The 23,125-nt window shown below is 37.9% G+C and overlaps 1 protein-coding gene across 1 annotated transcript; it reads right to left on the bottom strand.

Moving 5' to 3' along the window:
* Positions 1-1,242: 1,242 nt before the first annotated feature.
* On the bottom strand, positions 1,243-20,110 carry ercc6 (excision repair cross-complementation group 6). Its single transcript, XM_082154941.1, has 20 exons — positions 19,967-20,110; positions 19,105-19,500; positions 18,868-18,988; positions 18,475-18,583; positions 17,122-17,830; positions 15,381-15,512; positions 14,366-14,524; positions 12,476-12,611; positions 11,523-11,693; positions 10,954-11,130; positions 7,882-7,998; positions 7,543-7,638; positions 5,629-5,847; positions 5,083-5,193; positions 4,860-4,979; positions 4,643-4,737; positions 4,074-4,219; positions 3,051-3,738; positions 2,383-2,461; positions 1,243-2,302 (listed from the first exon to the last, which is right to left on the bottom strand). The coding sequence occupies exons 2-20, from the start codon at positions 19,488-19,490 to the stop codon at positions 1,871-1,873; spliced, it is 4,203 nt and encodes a 1,400-aa protein (XP_082011067.1). The 5' UTR covers positions 19,491-19,500; positions 19,967-20,110; the 3' UTR covers positions 1,243-1,870.
* Between the last annotated feature and the right edge of the window lie 3,015 nt (positions 20,111-23,125).

The following is a 23,125-nucleotide window of genomic DNA, read 5'->3' as shown; positions in this document are numbered from 1 at the left end:
AACGCACGCGGGACGCCGCGCGCAGACACCGCCGCTCCTCTGCTGCTGGAAATGAGGCTCCGAGTAGCAGCTGAAATTTTGAAGTGCAGGACGGTATTGGATGAAATCACATAAACGGCAAAAAAGCAAGTGTAATGGTGCATAATTGGTTCTCTAATAGCATTACACAAGGATAATAGCCTGTTATGGCCCCCTGCACTATTAAGTGCTTCCCTGGCGTAGAACGTTTATGATATTAAGAGGGGAATATAATGATATTTTAGTTATTAAATGCGTGTAATTAATTTATGCACTGCTGAAAATAAAGTTGGTGTTATCGTCAAAATGCATCGGAAACTGGGGGACGAGCTCTGTATAACTTCCTGACATTTGTATTATTATTATACGAAACGGAGATATATTTAGATTGAGCAAACCAATAGATCAAGTGATTTCTACGATCTTGAGAGGCTGAATGGGAGAGATGAGAGTGAGTGTATTACAGCAGTATATGTGCCAGCTGAAATGAGTGTCATAAAGCGCTGTCTTTAGAGTGCATGTGCTAGTGAACAATTGCTGTTTTTAATTTTTAACTAACAGAATAATTGTGTGCGCACGAGGCCTCGTAAGAAAATAAAAGAAAAAGAAAAACTTTCAGCACCATGGTCAGCGACAGGACTGCTCGCGCACAAATACCTACCATTAAAAAAAAGACAACTTTTGGTTAATAGACTACAAACGAATAAGTAAAATACTATTATTCTGAGCCCATGCATTAAAGACTACATAAACGAATAAAGTTTTAATGAGGCCGGAAACAGAGCATTGTATAAATTCATAAACTCAATCTGTTGTTTTCTTTTATATTGTTTCAAACAAGCATTTTCAGTTAGTTCTTTTAATGATTCATTCGCTCTAGTTCGAAGAGAAAAGTATTTACACAAAAAAACACAATTTAATTATTATTTTTTATTTAAATTTTTTTTACAATTGAAGAGGTCGGTTTGTTTTTCATTGGTTGTGTACTAAATCGCGCTGACAAACAATATAAGACGAACTCTAATTTCTGACACATTAACTTACAAGAAATAAAACCCTGTCCCTGAGAGCCCATGGCATTGTGATTAATGTGCAACAACAGAAAAATCATTGTTCTTTTCAAAATGAGCTCAGATAAGCCCTTGTGTGGTGGTGCATCTTCCGGCTCATCATCTAGTGATGCATTAAATTTCCTAGATCATATTAATAAAACGTACTAAGGAGTTGATGTAAAGGATGATGTTTATTAGGTAACTTTTAATGAATACATTTAATTGTTCAAACGTATAACAGTATTCCCTAAACTCCATCACTGGCTTTACACATTGCAATTACATTAAATCTCATTTGTTCCCAATGAACAAACATTAAGTGGGAGGTAGAGGTATACTCTCAAGACATTAAATAATGTTGGCTATAACTTTAAAAGCCACCTATACTCACTAAAACGTCATGTAAACAATTTGGCACCAAGCACCTTTAGGGTGGAAGCACTATATAAATGTACATTTTCCATTATTAAAAAAAGATTACAATAGTATTACAATGGTATTGCAATAGTATTATAATATAGTACAGCAAAACAAATACTGGTCTCATCAATAGTTATCTGACCAACACAGTTTTAAGGAAATTTCCAAGTTCAAGTAATTTCCAGGAATTTTACAAAAGCAAAGAAAAAACAGCAAGCAATAAAAATGACAATTCTTTTCATACAATAGGAGTGTTTTACAATAATAGGGCCAATACAATTATTTTTTTGTACTTTTTATGGCCAACCTGGAAAGTTCTGGAAAGTTTATTGAAATGTGCATTTGCACATTTCATAATCTTTTAATATGCTCCGCTCCGTTTACCTGAAGTCAGCTTTAAGCTTCCACATCCCTTCCTGCCCGGAAAGTCTGTGGAACTCACAAATATTTCTCAGCAGTTCTCTGAACACTGGTGTTTGTGTGGAAGTGAGTCTTGGGGTGAAGTACTCCAGGATCTCCTTGGTGCTCGCCTGGCCATCCACCTGAGCTTGGAAGGCCACAAAGTTCCTCAGGTCGACCAGAAGCTCATCGTGTTCAGTAGGAGTCACATGCACGGCGGCAGACTGAGTCTCTCTCTCTTCCTCTTCCTCATCCTCTTGTCTTTGTGGTTGATTGAGGTGATTCCTGGCTCTCATTTTAGCGAGAAGAGAGGATGAGGAGAGAGAAGCGGATTCCTCCTGTGCTCCATCACCGCTGAAGTGAGCAGCAGATCCTGGCTTCTTTACCACTGACTTCTTTATAATAGCTGCATCCTATATTAAAAAAAAACTTGCTTAACATCATTTATTATTTTATTGGGGGTTCACAGGATATTGTACCCATATAGACGTACCTTGCATTTCTCTGCTGCTTTTCCCGTTGTTCCAGATGACTGAGAAAGAAGTGAGTTTTTCTTCTGTCCAAACCTTCTCCTAAGAGAAAAAATTATGTTAAAACAGCCTTATTTTATCATTGACATTTTATAATATTACAAGACACACAATATTGTTTACTTGTTTACTTATAAAATTAAAGGGTCAGTTTACCCAAACATGAAAATTCTGTCATGGATTACTCACCCTCATGTCGTTCCAAACCTGTAAGACATTTGTTCATTTTCTGAACACAAATGAAGATCTTTTTGAATGAAATCAGAGAGCTTTCTGTCCCTCCATTGACAGTCTACGCAACTACCACTTTCAAGCCCCAGAAAGGTAGTAAAATCATCATAAAAGTAATCCATGTGACTCCAGTGGTTTAACCTCAATTTTATGAAGTGACGAGAGTTTTGTTTGCGCAAAAAAACCCAACAGAAGTACTTTATTTACAAAATATAATCTTCAACGCACGTTCACGCAACAGCGTCTGCTCTCACATCAACACAACATATAAGCGTCGTGGCATATATTCATTTGTGTTCCGAAGATGAATGAAAGTCTTACGGGTTTGGAACGACATGAGGGTGAGTAATTATTGACAATTTAAATTTTGGGGTAAAATAACCCTTTAAAGGAGACGTACTTGACTGGAGATGGGGTTGCTGTCGCAGACCCTCTTGAGAAAGGCAGCCTGCAGTTTTGCCTGGAGACCTTCAGAGCTCTCAGCGCATCCTTCGCAACCCTATTGGCCTCAGCTTCCACAAGTACATAGTCAGGGTTCGATGACTCCATGATGCTGTCATGCTTCATGACACTGTGTATCCCTGATTTTTTAAAGAGTTTGGCTAGAACATAATCGTCACTCTTTTTCTCATTTTTTCTCTCCTCCTCCTCTTCCTCTTTTGTGTATCTCTTTTTCTTCACCAGGTGAGAAATACGGCAGCCCTCAAACCTGACATCCTCAGAATGCTTGCGTTTTTTATGCTTACGCTTGGGTCCGTCTGAGGGTAACGTGTCCTTTTCTGGCATTTCACAGTGCTTTTTCTTCTCTCTGTGCTTTTGAGGGCTGTTCGTAGAAGAAAGATCTTTACTAGTGCTGTTTGTCAAACGGTCAGCAATGGAATGAGGTTCAAGGTTATTGTTCGGTGGCCCAGAAGCACTGTTGTTTGAGAGACCGTTGACTGAGGTAGCGTTTCTGTTTCCTGATAGCGATGTGGAATCTTGGTCTTCAACGCAAAATGCAGATGAATGAGACTGTGATGGTCTCAAGGTCCCCTGAGATGGACGAGTGGTCTTGTGTTTTTTTGGAGCCTGCACATCTGATCCTGTGCCTATGAAATAATAACAAATACAACACAATTCAAAAGAGTTCTGTACTGTATCTACAAATGGACATCTTTATATCTTATTTACCCCTGAAAGCTGCATTGTAGTACTTTAAGGGTTCATATTATTACTCTAAGTTAATAATATACACCTTTTTCGAGTAGATAAGGTACAAAGTTGTCCCTTTAAGGGTACCGTCTTTGCATTGTACCAAACATTGTTTAGATTCTGTTTACATTGCCTGATTTTAACACATCTCCTCTTTGTCACCTCAGCCAAATGAACAGAGCTGTTCTTGCAAAGAAAATATGCTCAAATGGTTAACATATCCATGAATTACCTGCAAATATTGCACTGGTTTCTGTTCCCTGGGAGCCGTCAGGATTGCTCAGCGTGAAAAGTTCATAAATGTCGTTAGACTTGAAAAAACGTCTCTGCTTAGGATCTTTTAGCACTCGGTTGGTGAGAAACTGTTTGAAGATTTGTCTATAGAAAGAGACAAGAAATACTGTAGTTGTTTTTTAATCGCCATTAAGATACACTCTAGCCCCACATTTCCTGAATTATTTCCTTTATAGCCTAAACACTGATATGCCAAAATCTCACCCTGCTGGATGGTTTATCAGTTTAACAAATGCAGGTTAGTTTGAAATTGCAAAATTAATATGCCAACAATCCCACTCTTCGCGGTGTTTCGAAATTCCCATTGCCTCCCTACAAATAACCCAGTAGTCTACGACAGCCTTTAGCGACCAATTAGCGAATTTGTGTTGATATCTAATTAAAAAAATAATGCATTTCAATTACTGTCTATTGAGCTCCTGCAGACAGAAGTAGGATATTATGGATTGTAATAGTCCTCCTCACCATTACCAGCTCCATCTCAATGCCCAGTCCCAGGAAACTAACCTGTGGTAAATCTTCTCCTCAATAGTTCCAGCTGTCAGCAGCCTGTAAACCGTCACCTGCTGTTTCTGCCCGATCCTCCAGGCACGCTCACGAGCCTACAGGAAGAGGTCAATAGTTCAGATCATTACCGATCAACGGTGCATGCTACAAGCTGAACATTTTGCATCAGGTACAGCAAGAACATGCGTTTTGGATGTGAAATACAGCTTTGGCAGACCTGAGTGTCTGTGCTAGGGTTCCAGTCTGGGTCGTAGATTACAACCCGATTTGCTCCAGTCAGATTGACTCCCAAACCTCCAACTCTTGTTGTCAGGAGAAAGACGAAGATGTCCTTGTTCTGTAAAAAGGGGGGAAAACAACTGAATGGATTAATAAATTGGTTCAAAAGCAACGTTACCATCACAGAGAGCATAAAACACGCCCTGCTATCCCATATTTACCTGGTTGAACTGAGCAATGAGAGGCTGTCTGGACCCAATGGTAGTGGTGCCATCCATTTTGAGATAGGAGAAGCCATTCTCCCTCACGAACACCTCTAAGATCTCCAGCATCTGTGTGTGTGTGGGAGAAAGGGTTTCAGACAGAGCATAAAGAACAGGATTAGTGCTAATAGGATTAAGTGAGATTAATATTACATGTACAGAAGTACCAACTGTGTGGGTTTTAGGTTCTCTCTGAAGCCAAATCTCATTTCTATTGAACAAAGACAGCTGGGTCCTGACAGACACCCTACAATGCAATAAGATCTCCTAATGAATTCTATTAGAGGGCAAAATGACATAATAACTTTATTGGTCCTTTAGTGGTTCTGCTGGAGATGGTGAGAGTGCAGCTTATCCATCAATACTGTGGGTTTATTCGCACTCCTTTACTTCAGCGACGGCCTGATGGATCTATTTATGTGAATTTGGCTGAAATCACCCAATCACATCTTTGCTGTTGTGCATTTTGTCAATCCTTCTTTTCACCGGTCTTTTCTTACTGACCTGCCTGGATTGGGTGAAAAGCAACACTCGGTGTCCCTGTTTGAACCACAGGCGCAGCAGTGACTCCACCACAATCATTTTCCCAGAGCGTTTCCAGTAACCGAAGTGCTCCTCCTCGGTCAGCTGGTCATCAGGGATGCCTCGGAGCAGCCGTGGCCCGCCTGTGAACAGATCCGGGTGGTTGCACATCTTCCTCAGAGCTATGAGACCTGAGAAGACCTAGAACCACAGTGCAGAGGATTGAGATTAATACACCGGATGGATATGTTAATACTTTTAATGGAGGGAGAAAAACAATTCTCTTTCCATGTAAGAAATAGGAAACACAAATCTTAATATTAATAAACTTGGTTAATTTAATGAAGGTAATTGACCAGAGCAAAGTAAAGTCTCTTCCTTGAAGTAAATGCAGCAGTCTTTGCATTATATATGTGGCTTAATGGAGTTTGTGACCACATAAGAGGGGTTTGTAAACTGCTCTGCAACCCACAGCTTTTGTCAACTCAAAACACATTTAGAGCATTGTGATGAATAGTTTGTATAAAGGAGCTTTTCCTTGCTATGACACTTTGCACATAAAGAGAGTCAATAATTCACAAGGACTATTTTTTTTATGCAACAAGGCAAGCATCTTCACAGGTGTGTAAGGCTGACAAATTTGCCAATTAAACAGATTCTGCATCACTGTGATAAGGTAATTCACAGAAAAGCAAAAGTATCTGTACACATTACGAATAGTACAAGTCCAGTTTAACATATTTCATACTTTTTCCATTTCACATTGGTGTTAGCATAACAATTTGCGTGAAAAAAAAAGTAAAATAAAATGTTAGCAAATTTGTACTAGTAGTTTGAGCTATGTTTGCTTTTATGAGAGCTGTGCGAACTAGAACTGTTGTCTTGGATAACTTGACAAAATGATCATTTTTAGTGACCAAGAAATAATGGCAAATCATACAATCATTATTATTCATTTTACATGATAAAATGCCTTAAAATACTAAAACTTTACTTTTAGGTTTAAATTAGATTTTGAATCCCAGTGTGGACTTTTGAATCCCACTATGGATTGGAGTGTTCAAACATCCCACTATACAAATTCCAGAAGCTCTCTAAATGTTTTTTCTTTACACTCTTTTAAACAAGCACAATTGTGTTTAAAAAATAGCAGTACAACATCAGTAACCCGATGAACCATTGTAATAGTGTAATAGTGTAATGGAAAGACAACAAACCCAGCTGTCATGACATTTGATTTGATTAAAAAGTTGATTGGTGAGGGGAAAATGTATTAAAAAAGCAGCAAATTATAGGATGCTCAGCTAAAATGTTCTCAAATGCTTTAAAATGGCAACAAAAACCTGAAACACGCAGAAGTAAATTACTTCAACCCCATTGGTGACATTAAAATTCACAGGAACTGTGGAATGTAGTTTGTTCATGGCTGAAATACCTGTTTCTACTGTAGGTGCCAGAAGTTGATTGACTCGATGCAACGCAGATACATAGAAGTTATCAAAAACAATGGTTATGTAACTAAATATTAGTTCAGTAATTTAAAGTGAAGTCAACACTGCTGTTTTTTTGGTTTTTAACAGATTAATAATCATTTTCTTTTCTTCCTGTAAAAGAATAACACAGACTTGATAAGCTTTAATTTGGGAATTGAACGTGTAATGTTTTAAGTACATTTGAAATATGGAAATAAAAGCTATTGAAAAATATTTGCACTTTATTCACTTTTATTAATGCACTGCTATTTATTTGACCACAACTGTATGTGAACATATAATGATAGGGGATGTCACCACTCTCAAGTGGACTGAATAATGAATAAGGCTTTTTACATAGTGGGGAATAGATCATCATCAATTTTGAGCAATCACACTGGTGTTTTACACATGTATCCCTTACATGCATGTCTCCATTCAGAATTTGATAAACCTCTTTGGAGTCCAAAAAAGTCTGGTAAACCTGCCGCTGATCTTCCGTTAATCTGCAGAACAGGACCTGTTTGGACAATAAAACATTATGGGCTGTAACTGAGTTGATGTTTGTCTTCTAGTCAACATATATTTGATTATTCAACACTAGGAAGTTTCAATGTTTCAAGCTTTGACTTTCCTTGGAACTACTTTTTCAGATGAACTAACTGGCCAAACTGCCTAAAATGCAAGTGATGTTGTCATGCAAGGAATACAAAGATAACTAGTGGAGTATAGATTCACATCTTATTAAGTATTGCATGGGCACCTGTTCGTTTTTGTCAGGTAAAGAGAGGTTTGCTTTCACATCAGCCTTCATTCTCCTCAGCAGGTAAGGGTTAATCGTGTCCCGAAGAACACAAGCACATTTATAGGCTGTCTGGACCTGAGGATTATAAATAAAACACATAAATTCATTTGTGACAACAAAAAAAAGGTCTCCACAAAAATATTAAGCAGCACAACACTGATAATAATAAGCAATGATTACTTAACACCAAATCAGTATATTAGAATGATTTCTGAAGGATCATAATAATGTCTCTAAAAATCAGAGTAATGTCTGCTGTAAATGACGCTTTGTCATCACATGAATAAATTATATTTTAAAATACATTAAAATAGAAAACAGTTATTTTCACAATATTATTTTGATTAAATATAATATATATATTTTTTATAAAATATATGCAGCTTTGGTGAGCATAATAGACTTCTTTCAAAAACATTAAATAATCTTACAGACCCCAAACTTACAGTAGTGTACATGTTTGAACTTTTTGCAAGCAAACACACCAACTAAAATATATTTATGTTTATGTTTTTTGCTAATTAACAAGCATCCACTTCAATACATTTTATGAAAGCCAAATAAATGAGTGTGTCCTGAGGCATGTCAACAGCCGCTTGTTCTCTTTCTCTCCTCCTATCAGCAGATTGACACATTAAAGATTCATAAGAGTGCTGCTGGACTCCAGAGGGGGGCTACACTCTTTTATCAATAATGTTCTCCTGATCCAGCGTTAGGCCAAATGCCATTTAGCTGTAATTTAAAGGGGTTCGCAGATCAAAAGAAAGCCTGCAGTGGAACCACAACACTGCAGGGCATACAACGAGCCCAGATTAGGGCCCATTTGAGAGGACAAAAGATAAAGAGAGAGAGAGAGAGAGAGCAAGAGTGAGAGAGAGAAGCAGAGGTTAGATGTGTGAATAAGTAGTGATACAGCATATGCTTCATAATAGAGCTGGCTGCAAAAGAGCTAAAGACTTAATGTTTACATTTTTTATTTCTTTAAAGGTAGGGTAGGTAATCATTTTTCTAAAAAAAAAACATTCCAAATTTGTTTAAACTGTCTTTATATACCAATACATAATTAAAATGTAAGTACTCTGAAAAAGAAAATTTAAAAATCGAGTGACTGTAGACCTTTTAATCTGCAATAAACACAGCTCATTATTTCCATTCACTCCACCCCCTCCCTTCTGAGCTCCTTCAAAAGCCACGCCCCCAAAACACATGAACGCGCGACGCCAAACGCTCAGGCTGGAACAAGACGCATTTATTACCTGAGACGAGTGGAGAGGAAGGAGCGCAGTACATACAGTGACATCATGTCAGAATCACATGTAATAAAATACCTAACTTTATCACTATGAATATAAACAAATAAGATTTCTTTTAGTACTCACTATCAAGCTAGCATATCGATAATGGTAAAGTTTCATTCGGTAACGAGCTATATTTATAAGGCAAAACTAAAAACAGGTTGCATTGATACACGTTTTTCCATTACCATCAGTTACACTGTGATGAAGATGAATTTCGTGTAAGATTCATAACATATATGGTGTTTTGCATGTAAGAGTTTCCATGATGAAAACATTGTTGACTCTAATGAAGACTAACGTACACTCCGAGTCCGGAGACAAGTACCGCATCGTCGGTTCGAGGACAGGTCCGGGGTCGAGGGCGAAGCAGAGGAGGTCGTTCAAGAGCGCGGGCAGGGTCCGAGGAAGTAGTTTTTGCCTTGTTTGCCTTCGCTGACTGCATATGCAGGTGCTTTGAGCTGAATATTTCCGGGAACGGTGACATGTGATGAGTGCACGCAGGGCAGCGCGCGCAGTGGGGCTCGGGGCGGGCACGAGACATGAAGGCATCTGATTGGTTCTTTACATTCGCACCGAATGGCAGTGATTGGTCAGAGTTTTTACTGTCCTGCAGCTGCTACAGAGGTCTGATTTTTTTCATTCCTTTTTCTAAACACATAATGTATTGACTACTATCAGGATGGAAGGACCATTTCACCCAGTATAAAAAAAAGTGTTTCTGAACAGGATTACCTACCCTACCTTTAATAATTTCATTATCACTTTTAAGTTTTTCAAAATTTTTAAAGACCCCTTTTGTTGTGTTTGCAGAGTTATTGTGTAGCCACTAGATGTCTGTGCTTGCTTCTTTATTTTATTACAAGACATACAAACATCACACCCTTTATTTTTCCCTAGTTCGTTTTAAACGGTCCTGCAATGTGAAAGAATATTTGTACTTTTAAAAATAAATGTATCTCTGAATTAATATACGGTCATACATGCATAATTATAAAAGAATTAGATACATGTTTAAAAGGCTCTTAAACCTTTCTATAATATCAAAATGTTTCTTTTTTTTTTTTTTACAAAAAGAACTCCAGATTTAAACTCTGAAACACATACTTTTAAAGTAGAATGTCAAACACACACAAACGAGATTGCAACATGATTTGAATTAGTGCACAGGACAGACGTTAGTTAATTTTTCATATATTTTTGGTGCAAAGAAATATGTACAGCATAAAGTGTGTAAATTCGAATTGCAAGATTGTAAAGTCTTCTCTCATTTCTCAAATGAATATCCATTAAAAGAAAATGTATGAACGTATGAGGCTGGTCAGCAGGACTATGCAGACAGCTGAGAAAGGAGAGAGCACCATGAGTCAGGGGTTAGCTATCTTCAACCATTTAATAACATTAATAATTAGTAAAGGTTTTTATTATTGGCAAAGGAAACATCAATAGCCTTTTAAAGCAGTTCGGAAATGAAATCCATAAAGTAAGTGTGCTATTAAAAAGGTTTCCTAATAATGGCACATCTACATTCCATTCACCATGCAGCCATCAGTACGCTGTTAGAAGGTTTTTATATGCCTTTGAATTAATACAGGCACTTCCATCTCCGTGTAATATACAGTGTGTTCTGCGTTCATTACGCCGTTATATTTGATGTAAATGATAGGTTTATATATGAATAATAAGAGAATTATAACTGCACTGATCAGTAAGCTCTGGGTGATGAGTGGTTCACCTGAACTGGAGACGCATTAGAGTATCCTCCCATGGTAATGGGCACAGAGAACTGCTCCATGAAGACGGGCAGGGTCCCCAGCTTCCCTGGAAACACAAAGTCAAAGAGCGACCACAGCTCTTTGAGGTTGTTCTGCATGGGTGAGCCCGAGAGGATGAAACGGTGGGGTGTCCGGAACTGTGTACAGGGGAAAAAAAAGAAATCAGTGACAATCCTTCATAACAAGATGTGAGTTGATCAAGTAATCAAAATAGTTTTGGAGCCTACCTGTGCAAGCGGTCAGATACTACTTGACAGTGAAACCCCGTTTAAGATGGATTTGGTTTTAAAGCTCCATTAGCTTCAGTTTATTCAATACCAAATCAAAGTTTTGAGAAATTTCCAATTGATTTTTTTTATATAGCGATCAATAGCTCTGGAGCTCATTTAACTGGATGCAGACTGAACGAAGTTCATTTCGAAAAGGGTCAACTAGCTTTACTTGCGTGCTTTGTGAAAACCGCAAGTCTTTATTTGACAGCTTGATTGTAAAATGCAGGAAAAATCTCTGAAAAGAAAGCAACGGTCACCTGCTTGCACGCCATAGTCACCCCAGCGTTGGGGTTCCTAATCTTGTGGCCCTCATCCAGGATGACGTAATGCCAGTCGTACTTCTGGATGTAATCTTGCATAATGCGTATGTATGAGTAGGAAGTGATGAGGATACCGTGACCTGCCACTATTTCCGGGATGAGCTTCTCCTGAAAATAAGGAATAAAGTAAAACCGGAAAGTAAACTCACTCGCACAACAATGTCTTTTTTGGCTGTTAATTAAATTGAGGAAATTGCAATAGGTTGCCGGTATCAGGCCCCTGGCGATAGCGTCTTCATCAGAATGACGAGTCTATACGTCTGCTTTGACGTCTCACATGAACGGTCTCAAGAGTGTTCCAATTATAGACGTGCAAAGCGACTAACCTCTGTTCCCAACCCCCCCTCCACACTTTTTTTTTTTTTACTTTGTAGCCAATTAATCAGGTACATCTGCTCTACAGGAGTGTTAGTGTTAGCGTGAAGGCGGTATCATTAGGTGCCAACGCTGCATAAACGTTCCTCTGTCTCTCTCCCACAAGCTCTTGAGACCAACTCTCCACCTAGAGGGCAAAGCACGGACTGCCAGACAACAACCCCCATTAATCACTGTGTCAGGCAGGATGGGGAGGGGGGCAGTGAAGACCACTCACAGTAAACACTTCACAGCCGCCCCACAGCAGCTCCTGCTACCTTAGCTTTAATTAATTTAACATTTCCTTGGAGCCAATTCGACTCCACACACTAGGATATTTGCTGACAAGGGGAAAATCTCACGCTGGCATAAACGTTACAGGCCAAAGCGACACAGTTCATCTTAATCTTGTTGTCATGTTGCTTGTATAGAAAAGTTAGAGCATTGAGATTACATATGTTGAGAGTAAACAAAACAGTTTACATTATGGAAGTCACAAGAATGGACATCCTCAGCTCCAGTAGAGCGTGTCTCACCTTTTTGCTGGTGAAGGAGCCCGTGTCGTGGAGGACAGCAACACGGAAAGGAGGCCACCATGTGTGGAACTCTTTCACCCACTGATGCATGACTGTAGCTGGACACACAATGACCGTGGGTCCCAGTCCAGCATACCTATAGGAGAAGGGAATGTGGTCACAACACTGGAGAAACTAAGTTTTTACTAGGTGTTTAATATGCAATAAGTCATCTGCTTTTCATTTGGGGTAAATGAAAGCCTTCGATTAAAAATCATTCCTGCACAGCATTCCTCAGCACCAAAGCAATAATATATATATATATCAGAAATTTGGGTAAGTATTAAGTAAGTTTTTTTTAATTAGAAATTAATAGGAGCTATTAATATATAGTAAATAGGAAAATAATACTATTCAGTAAGGATGTATTAAATTGATAAAAAGTGACAGTAAAGAGTTATAATGTCATAAAAGGATTGTTTAATTTATTCAAATAAATGCTGTTCTTTTAACTTTTTTTATTTATCAAATTAGAATGATTTCTGAAGGATTATGTGAGACTGGAGAAATGGCTGCAGAAAATTCAGCTTTGCCATCACAGCATTTAAATGAATCAATAAATATGTATGGATTCAATTTACTGTGGAATTGGGCTACACTATGTTTTACATTATGTATGTGTGTGTGTGTGTGTGTGTGTGTGTGTGTGTGTGTATATATATATATATATATATATATATATACACACAGTATATACACATACAGTAAAACACATACTGTATATATACAAACAGTAAAACAGTGTGGGCCAAGTCCTCACTGAATTGAATCCATCACAGCAGTTAGTGAATCATCATCTGACTCACTTACTGAACAAGTTACAATATTTCCAGTGATGTCATCCTTATCGAAATGAGGGTAAGTTTTGTGTCAATATAATTACTGGCTGATTGTCCATTTTACATTTTGGAGAAATCCTAAAATGTTTTACTTGCAATTACACATTAAACTTTAAGGTGATGAACCCCATGAGCTTACACCACAGCTGTTCTGGTCTTCCTCTCCATCTGAGTGTTCACTAAAGAAATGAACTGAAAAAACATGCACTAAATGGCTTTAGGAGCATTACGGCTTGATATGATATTCCGGACTGTGAAAGCCATTGATAGCGAGCCATAATTGAGTTTGCAAACAATCAATTTGCGGATGGGCGACGCCAGACAGCTTATTGACCAGCCAGGAGGGCCTCCACCCCGAGAGTGTTTGGCAAGAAAAGCAAAAAAAGTAAAAAGGCACTACCTTAAACGTGTTTAATTACATGTTTCATGTTTCATTTTCCACCCTCCCCTCCCAACAAGCAGTCTCTATTTCATGTCACGTCCTTGTTTCTCCTTTGATGTCGCCACTAAGAGAATTAGAGGAATATCATAATTGAAACGTCTTTAATAATTCACGGCAAGCCTCTCTCCACCAGAAATCCAGCTGCTGAAATATTCATCGCAATCGAGACTTTGAGTCTGGGATGGGTGGGGGAGACAGCCGACGTCTGTGTTTATGTGTGCTCGTGTTTATGAGTGTTTGTACACATGTATGGGTGCATGTTGGACTCGGTGGCTGATGATGATGAGCGTGTTTTGGAAAGGAAGAGACTCAAAGCACAAAAACAGAATGAAGAAAAAGAGCGAGAGAAGGTATAAACACTATGGAAGCCCATTTCAACCTCAGATAAAGACATTAAAAATATATATACGTAATTATAATATATAAATAATATGCAGTGTATAATTTTTATTCTCATATAGAAATGATTAATTACGTAGAAATGATTTGTATTCTGAGGTAGAAAAAAGATTTTCATAAATTAAATTAGATAAATACAGTAAAAGTCTACAAGCATGTAGGGTCCCTTGCCTGTAATTGGAGCCACGTGTTTTTAGCTTGCTGTAGCTCAGGCCTGCCAGGAAGGCAATTATCTGTATCGTCTTGCCCAGGCCCATCTCGTCTCCCAGAATGCCTCCTGCCTGCTGGCAGTGCAGTTCCCAAATCCACCTGACACCTGTCTGCTGATACCTGGACAACAAAAGCAAACGCTTTGTCACACAAAACGCAGCCACAGCACAAACACAGTGGCTGATGAATTAATCATAGGGCCATTATCACTATTGATTCTGGATAAATGGGCCATAAGTGTTGCCCAATTGATGTGCTGTAAAACACATCCAGAACACAACAGCCTGAGTACTTCTTTCTAAGCCTAAAGCACTTCACAGCTCAGCTTTCAGGACTCATACATTTAAAATTGTGAGTAATTTTTGTACACATTTAATATTTCACATTGGCTGTGTCCGAAAACTTTGGCAGCTGACTTGTTGCCTCGCTGCTTTATCAGGCGATGACTTTGCAGGCAACCTTTGCACCTCACAAAACTGATTTCGGAGAGACTTCGAAAACGTAATGGTAAAGGTAATGATCCACAGAAAAAAAAAGAAAAAAAAAAAGTGAGAGCTTTGGTGAAACCTACGAATATTTAATTACTACAATAGTAATTTCTCACTATAAATGACATCAAAAGTTGAAAACTTTGGTCAAAAATTTACATTTACACACAAACTGACCACCATCCGCAACTTTCAGTAAATCTTTATTTGTTTAGCTTAACAGTTACGGAATGGAATGCACAGGATGGTGGGATATCAAAGGCAGCGAAAGATACATCTATGCTGCCTTTAAAAATCAATCAGATGAAGGTATCTCGGGAGACAAGAAATGAAGCTAACACTGGATTCAGGCGGGCCATGATGCCTTCTTACCTCGGAACGCATCCTCAGAAGGAAGCATTTTTTAACTTTCGGACGCAGCCATTGCATGTGTATGTGTAAGTTATTGATTGTTTTCTTTCACTATGTGTGATTTGTGCGAGCCATACTTGAAGAGTTTCTTCCAAAGGAAACCAGGCACTTTAAATCCTTCATCAAACTCCGCGTCACTCTCCTCAGTCTCCTCTTCCCCTGCTTCTCTCTTTGCCTCTTTTTCCCGAAGTCTTTGCCTTTTCCACTTCCTGCAAGAAGACAAAACCACAACATTACCACTACATTTGTAATGCCCTATTCACAACCGGCATCAGCTTGAAGCCTCTTGAAGCTGCACATAATCACAGTGCATTCACCAACTATCAACTAGGACTACAGAATCAAGAAGATGCTATCTAATGAATAAACCTGTTTACTTTACAGGGCTTTTTCTTTTTCAACTTAAAATGATTCTGTTCACATTGATTTGTTTCTAAATAACATCATGTAAAATAAATATAAATTTCATTGCATTGATTCATTTCCAATCTTTAAATGAAACGTGATGTAAGTGTGATGTCATTTATATCGGCTTTACATTGGCCTTTGACCACCTTGCACTCTAAGTTATCAGCATCAGCTATCAAAAGTATAAATCTTTAAAAATCTTTTAAAAAATCTTTAAAATAATGAAATGTGAAATTTTTAAATGAAATGTGATTTAAGTGTGACATACTGTATATAACAGATTTATATTGGCCTACAACAACCCTTCTCTCTAAGATATCAGCAAGGCCTTAAAAAAATCCTTATCGGCCGACCACTAAGCACAAGGTTCAGTAACAAAATGGCTTGAGTAGCCGTGCATCATCGTGTTAAAAAATAGAAACAGGCCACAAACCGGTGTGGACACAGCGTCAAGCTAAACGACAGACCCCATCGAGACATTTCCCATGCTGAAGACTTCACATAACGTATTTGATTAACGATCTTCTCAAACTAAAACAAGTCTACTGCTGACATTTAAAATTTGACTCCGTTAAAGATGCCTCCAATGGGAAAGTCAGCAAGGTACAGTCAGGTACCAAAAGTCCCTGGCCTCGGTTTTTAATTTCCTAGCCAAAGAACTACAGACAGACAAAGACAGAAACAGAAGAGAGAGTGAGAGCAAGAGCGAGAGACCTTTTCTTTCCTCTGCCCCTCACTCCAGCAGGCCAGATTTAATTGACCCACTTCTGGCTTCAGGGAAAGCTACAGCAGTTAGTGGTAGTGTCGTCAGAAAAGCAAATTAAGATTGATACAGACAATTAGGAGTTTGAGCTCCCGAAGAAAGGAACGGAGAGAGGAGTGTAGGGAAAAAAATCCATCTTCATTTGGGGTTGGTCCTGTCACTCTGCAATGAAACTGTTCCCTTTATCTGGGGCTTCCGAGACTGCACTTGTAATTAAGTCAAGACTAAGCATTGGTTCAGTTAATTATGTTTTTTTCCCCCCTTTCCTCCACCACTCAGCATTGCTGCGCTCCACCATAGCAGAAGAGAGTGGCTGCATTCACATTTAAACCAACCAGAGCAGGGAAACTATGGAGAGAGAGAGCATGCCAACTCAATTTGCTTACTATAAATACGAATGCATAAATCTTGTTAGGTTTGCTTCCATCTATTTGCACGTCAACACTGGAATAAATACATGCATACCATAATGAGAAAATATGAATAGGCATAGAATTTGCTTAGTCAAGGAACAGCAGCCAATTTCATCAGTGGATTAGACTATCTGTTCTAGCATACATGCTAGGCAAAGTAACTAAACATATGAATGGCCTTTGACTGTAATGATTGTGACAGTTTAGGAAATGATGGATTCAGACTAAACTTACCTAATCCTTTGCCTGTAACACTCAATATCTCCATCATCTTTACATTTCTTGACTTTTCCGTCTTTCTGAGAGTCTTCATCCTCTGAGCTGCTAGGGATGTACTCGTCGCTCTCGTCCTCCTTCTTGGGTTTCTTGGTTTTGGCCTGGTTCTTTTTCTTGTACGGTTTAAGTTCGTATTCTTCATCTTTATCCACCCAGAACTCATCATCATCATCTCTCTCTGGTTCCTCAGGATCCATCAGCTCATCACTCGGGACATACTCCGAACCCTCGCTATCTGACGTCTGTTCCCCATCGCCTTTCCTCCTCCTGGCTCGGGACGGCTCCTTCTCCACCCTAGGCCTAGCTTTGGGGTGAGCCCTCAAGGCGGTCCTCTGGAGCTTACGCATTCGCTTTTGGAGCTTCTTATCTTTGCTGGAGAGGGATCCGTTCGTTTGCTCTTTGCCATGCGTCGTCTCTCCTGAGAGCTTCTTGGTGATCTTCTTCTTTAAGATGGGTCTCTTCCTGCTATCCGCTAACATGGCTTGATCGTCAAGGTACTTGTCAAATCCTGAGTTCTCGCTGAGCATAACCTTCCGCGGCTCTTTCTTCTCTTGCTTTTGAGGGATCCGTGAACCGAAAGGGGTCATGTGACCTGTGCGGATGAGCTCTTCCCATTCGGACTCCTGAGCTGGCATAAGCATGCTGCCCAGAGTGGATGGGCCTGGTTCTAACAGAGACAAACAGAGTATAGATTAGTTCCACTATTGTCATGAAAGCATTTTAAAGCAAACAATCAAAGGAACACAACGAGAGAAATTAACTGGATCACACTTTCCATGATACAGCCATTCTGTAACATTCTGTTGAAATGTTTTCACAGTGTTTTTTAAGAATGAAAGAATAAATAAATAACCTCTGAAAACACTGTACATAAAGCACTCCAAAATATTTCAATTGCATTAGAGAATTTATTGTGTTATCATAATTTTTAACATAATTTAATATAATATTTAAAAGCAATAATTGTCAATATTATAATTTATTTAAACTGATTGAGTCAGTGGTCAAACATTTCAAATATGCTGTAAAGTTTTATGATTAGACAACAATATATAGTGAATATAAGGTAAAAAAAAAAGAAGAAAAAAAAAGGCGCCAGCGTTGCCCCTTAAAAAATACCACTACTGGTCCCACAATAGCATATCAAAACAAACATCCAAGATACAGACATTCTGAAAGTGTATAATTTATGGCGCCCATGGCATATAAGCAAAGTGATTGTTCAGCAAGATCAAAGGAGTATATGATGCACCAATGATAAGGCTAATAATGTATGTAAAGCTTCTGCAAAGGTCTGTGCTTCAAACTTACCTTCATCATCCTCAATCAATAATTCTGCCTCAAGCTTCTGGATATCCTCTCCATCAAGAACAGCCTGCAATCTCTTCTGCTTGGCTCTGATCTTTTTTAACTGCTTCTCCTGTAAAAGATAACAGGCTTCTGAAGTATTGTGTGGTAAGGGTTACAACAACAACCAACAATGTGTTATTGAAAATGACAAGCTCTTTTTTCATTATGAATATAACGTGTGTGTGTGTGTATATATATATATATATATATATATATATATATATATATATATATGATAGATTATGCTTTAAAACTGAGATGGCAGATATCTAATAAAATTCCAACAACGTAAAATCTATAGTGGTATAAGCTAAACCAAATTATAATAATAACAACAATCCAGCATATGCTCACCTTGTTCTCTTTTTGTCTTTTGACAGACTCAATTTTCCGACTGATGTCCTTGCTCGAGGCAGCATAAGGGGCTAACTGCTCTAAAATTTTGTTGATGTGCTTCAAAGCACTTGTACATGACCTGAAATACATTACAAGAAAGGTGACATCACATTCCAGCATTCACACTGAGATTTCATTCTTTGACAAATGTACATGTTCAATGTTTCAAGATCAACAAAGGAAGCATAAATTCACCTGACGTCATCCAGTACAGACTCATATTCTTTCTCTGCCTCTGCTTTGGCCGCAGACTGGTTGGCCTCCTGAATGGCCCTGTCCACCTGCTGCAACACACCTTGCTCGAGAACATCTTGGTCATATACATCCACTCCCAATCCCTGCAGCTCAGCAGCCTGAGAGTTGTGGTCCACTGATCGGATCTCATGACGGTTGATGTGGAGTAGGGGCTGCGATTTTCTAGGATTCTGTGCCCCAACATTATCCGGACATGTAGCCGCTGGCTCTTCCTTACTGCTTCCTGGGATGGAAAGGCCATTGTCTTCTTGGACTCCAGGAGTAAGGGCACTGACAGGGCTGGACATGGGAGGCAGGGCCTGGTCCTTGTTACCTTCTACTGGCATTGTTAAGTAACTGTGAATAAGGATGATCTAAGACTGTAACTTTGGACATATTTAATTAGACACCACAGTAAGAGTATTATCATAACAGGGAAACTCTACAATAATTGACAATGGCTTATGTATAGAATCATAAAGTTTATTTTTTTCGTAGTTATCTCTATAAATGGTAAAACATATAGACTGAGCAATTACAGTCACTGAAGAACACAACAAAAGACATACACAATGACTGAATGCTATAACACAGGCTCGGTTTTCACAGTAACGCACAATAACAACGCGACAAATTGATTAATTTGAAGACAAATGTGGTTATGCTGATATTTGATTATATCCTTTCCAAATAAAACAATTTAAAGAGTGTTTTAAGCAGTAGTATTGCTTATGTGCTAAATGCTAACTGCTAGCATATTATTATTGTCGTTTGTCCTCAACTTAACTCAGACTTTAAAAAAGCCCAGCAATAAACAACAAACCTTCACAACGACCCGACTCTTTCAAATGATTTATTCGTTTAACGTGAAATCCATTAAGATTCGTTGTTTCGTTGTGTACTACTATTTAGCATGTGAACTTGTTACACAATCAATGCATAATAAACTGTGAAGGAAGAGAGTTTAAGGCACCGTAAATGTCCCCGGCTGAGGAAACATGCCAAAATAAAAGTCGAGAAAAATTTCGAAAAAAACCATATTTAGATCCTCTGCTTATTTGTTAAATAAACCTCCGATATAATGATAAAACCTGGATGCATTTTTCTTTAAATGTTTAGAGTGTTTTTCTTGAATGAATGAATGAATGAATGAATGAACTCTGAAAACACAGAACACAAAGCACTCCCGAATATTTAAATGTTATTGGGGCATTTATTGTCTTATCATAAATTGTGCAATATTTACATCTATTTTTGAATTTTACATTAATTGTATTTAATATTTAACAGTCATAATTGAAGCCAGTATTAGAATTTATTTTAATTGATCGAGTTAGTTGTCATAAATTGACAATATGCTGTGGGATTATTATATGTTTAGAAATGTATAGCGAAAATAAGTTTTTAAAACATCTATAAAGAAAATATCTCCATGAAAACAAATTCCAAGGCGCCAACGTTGCGCTTAAAAAGATTCTTATCATACAGCGCCCTCTTGAGATCAGAATTTTTTACAATTCCTTCCATGAATTTACCATAGCAACCCTCTTGGTACCTTCTGATTTTTACAGGAGCAAGTAGCAACAGTAAGCTTTATTAAGGGGTTGAACTTAGTATCTAAAAACTATTTCTCTCTTGTTTAGTGTTGATTCGGTAGGTTAAGCAGGCTCGTGGTTGAATACTGGTGAATGAACTGTAGATGGCGGAAGCGAGTTGCTTGATATTACAAACTCTTAATCTTCAGTCACTACCTCCAAACTTCTAGAGCTGCAATCATTTGTGAAGTGCTGTCATATTTAAAGACAAAGGAAACATGGAGACGTTTGAAACCAAGCAGTAAAACCCGCAAGTATCATAGTTTTACTCTGTTTTCCAGTCGTGTTTGTCCTCAATGTCCCGAGGAAAGAATGAGTGACAGTGTTTGTGACACATCAAAGCAAGCGATCAGGAAAACAGCCATTCCATAATACCATGTGCTTGGTGTGCACATCTTTGATACTGTATTACTTTTTTTCCTGATGATACCATGCCAGCCAAATCCAATTGTTCTTAGTCCTTGAGTTTGCTGCCAAAATGTTTCTTCCATATGACAGGTTTTCCACTCCCATATGTTTCCTTCCAAAAGCCTGAAGGAAATCATATTATATTTATAGCGTTGTGTCAACCTGGGATTACTGAGGTACTAACTGATATATCCAGTGTTTTATTAATATCCTCTTCTAAGTGTTTTATCATTAAAATGAATGAATTTCTATCTGCTATAGCCTACTTGCCTTATAGTCCCATCATGTATCTGTGTCACATGATTTTATTCTTATTTTTAGTAGTGTATCTTACTCGACAAGTTCAATGAAATTTGTGTTTGAATTGTTTGCAGCAGTTTAAGGGGATTTTGAAGTGTCTGTTTTTGCAATAACGCCTCGTAATTGTGCAGAAATGCTATATAAGTTGCCAGTAAAAGACAAGACTTTATTGTAATCACATATTATTTATTTCAAGAACCCAAATCTAAAATAAAAAATCATTACTTTAGAATAAGAAATGAATTATAAAAAAGGTAGCCTACATAAAATCAACACCAAAAAGCAGATATGACACGTATTTTCTTCCTTTCCCATTTAGGACCCTGAGGACCATTAATTAATTAACTTAATAGTATATTAATGTTACAAAAAAAAAAAAATCCCTTTCTGTCATGCATAAGAAACATGAATCTAGGCTTTAAGTGATGAATTGCATCAAATGTTTTACTTCATATTGTAAAATACTACATATTGTGCTCCACCTGCAGGTTTCAGTGGATCACCCTGAGCGTTCGTGTGCATGAATCTTAGGCCATTCTTCTGATGATGCTATAAATTAAACTGTCACTTCTTTCCTTTACTTTGTAGTTTCTGACCCCCGAAGTTAGATCTTTGCGCAGTATGAAGGATAATATTACTTCTTTGGAGCTTCAGATGATTATTGATTGGTGAGCAAGTGTAGTGCATTGGATAAACCTCAAATGAACTTTTTCTTTTTCACAGAACCCTTCAGGAACTTGACTTGAAAAGAGATACGGCTACATCGGCTCTGTATATTTTACAAAATTCGTTCCTAATGTCTTGATATGATTTTTCTGTTTATTTTTTTGGCCTAGTTTTCTATACCATGAACAGAAACTGATGCAAAGCCGACGGTCTATGTGCAAAGCGTTTATTTACAGTGCATCTCAAAATAAACCGAGGATTTAATTAAAATCTTATTCACGCTTCACTCAGCCATTCACAAATGCAAAGGAATCTTAACCAAACATTGAAATTGTTCAAATATACACAGCATGTGGTGGCAGATTTCTTATGTTTGTACATTGTGAATGAACTTTTTAAAAGTCACGTAGGCCCACTGAGCAGAAGCAGAATAACTTATTGCATATCCATAAGGAGTTAATGCTAAAACTAAATAACAAGGTTTAAGCAACAAAGTTAAACTTTTGCTGGTGCTGTAAACAGATTTGCTTTGCTTCAAAAAGCAAACATTATTATTTTATTTATTTTTCATTATATTTAACCAATTACAAATGTTAAAGGTGTGCTATTCACTATTAATCTTCCTCTCTGGTGAACTGAGGAATCACTGTGGCTTCATCATTGTGTCAGTGAGCTCAACTTGAGAACTTGACTCGCAAACAAACTGATTCACATATGAATCATACAGACTGGTTTGATTCATTGAATCAACCTGAATTGGACATAGCTCAAAACTTCAGTAAAAAATAAAAACTCAAAAGTTTGTCTAACCAAACTTGAAATATAGTGCACATGTTGTATGACTACTTTTATAATTATTTTGATATTTTTGCATCCTTACATTTAAAATAACAAATTTTTAATCAGAATTCACTGAAAATTTGTATGGCACTATACAGGCCACTGTAAATCTCCTGCCATCATGAACAAATGTAAGTATGACGAAATCACTTAATCACTGCTTTACGTCTCTC

The sequence above is a fragment of the Leuciscus leuciscus genome, assembly GCF_965113295.1.
Source record: "Leuciscus leuciscus genome assembly, chromosome: 22".
Classification (NCBI taxonomy): Eukaryota; Metazoa; Chordata; class Actinopteri; order Cypriniformes; family Leuciscidae; genus Leuciscus; species Leuciscus leuciscus.
The sequence above is the reverse complement of the archived record's forward strand: the minus strand, read 5'-3'. Positions and strand labels throughout refer to the sequence as shown.

Coding starts and splice junctions, on each gene's coding strand:
- ercc6 (XM_082154941.1), bottom strand. CDS start 19,490: ATGCCAGTAGAAGGTAACAAGGACCAGGCCCTGCCTCCCATGTCCAGC. Junction 4,738..4,859: donor ACCCTAGCACAGACACTCAG/GTCTGCCAAAGC, acceptor CTCTTCCTGTAG/GCTCGTGAGCGTGCCTGGAG. Junction 3,739..4,073: donor AACCAGTGCAATATTTGCAG/GTAATTCATGGA, acceptor ATTATTTCATAG/GCACAGGATCAGATGTGCAG.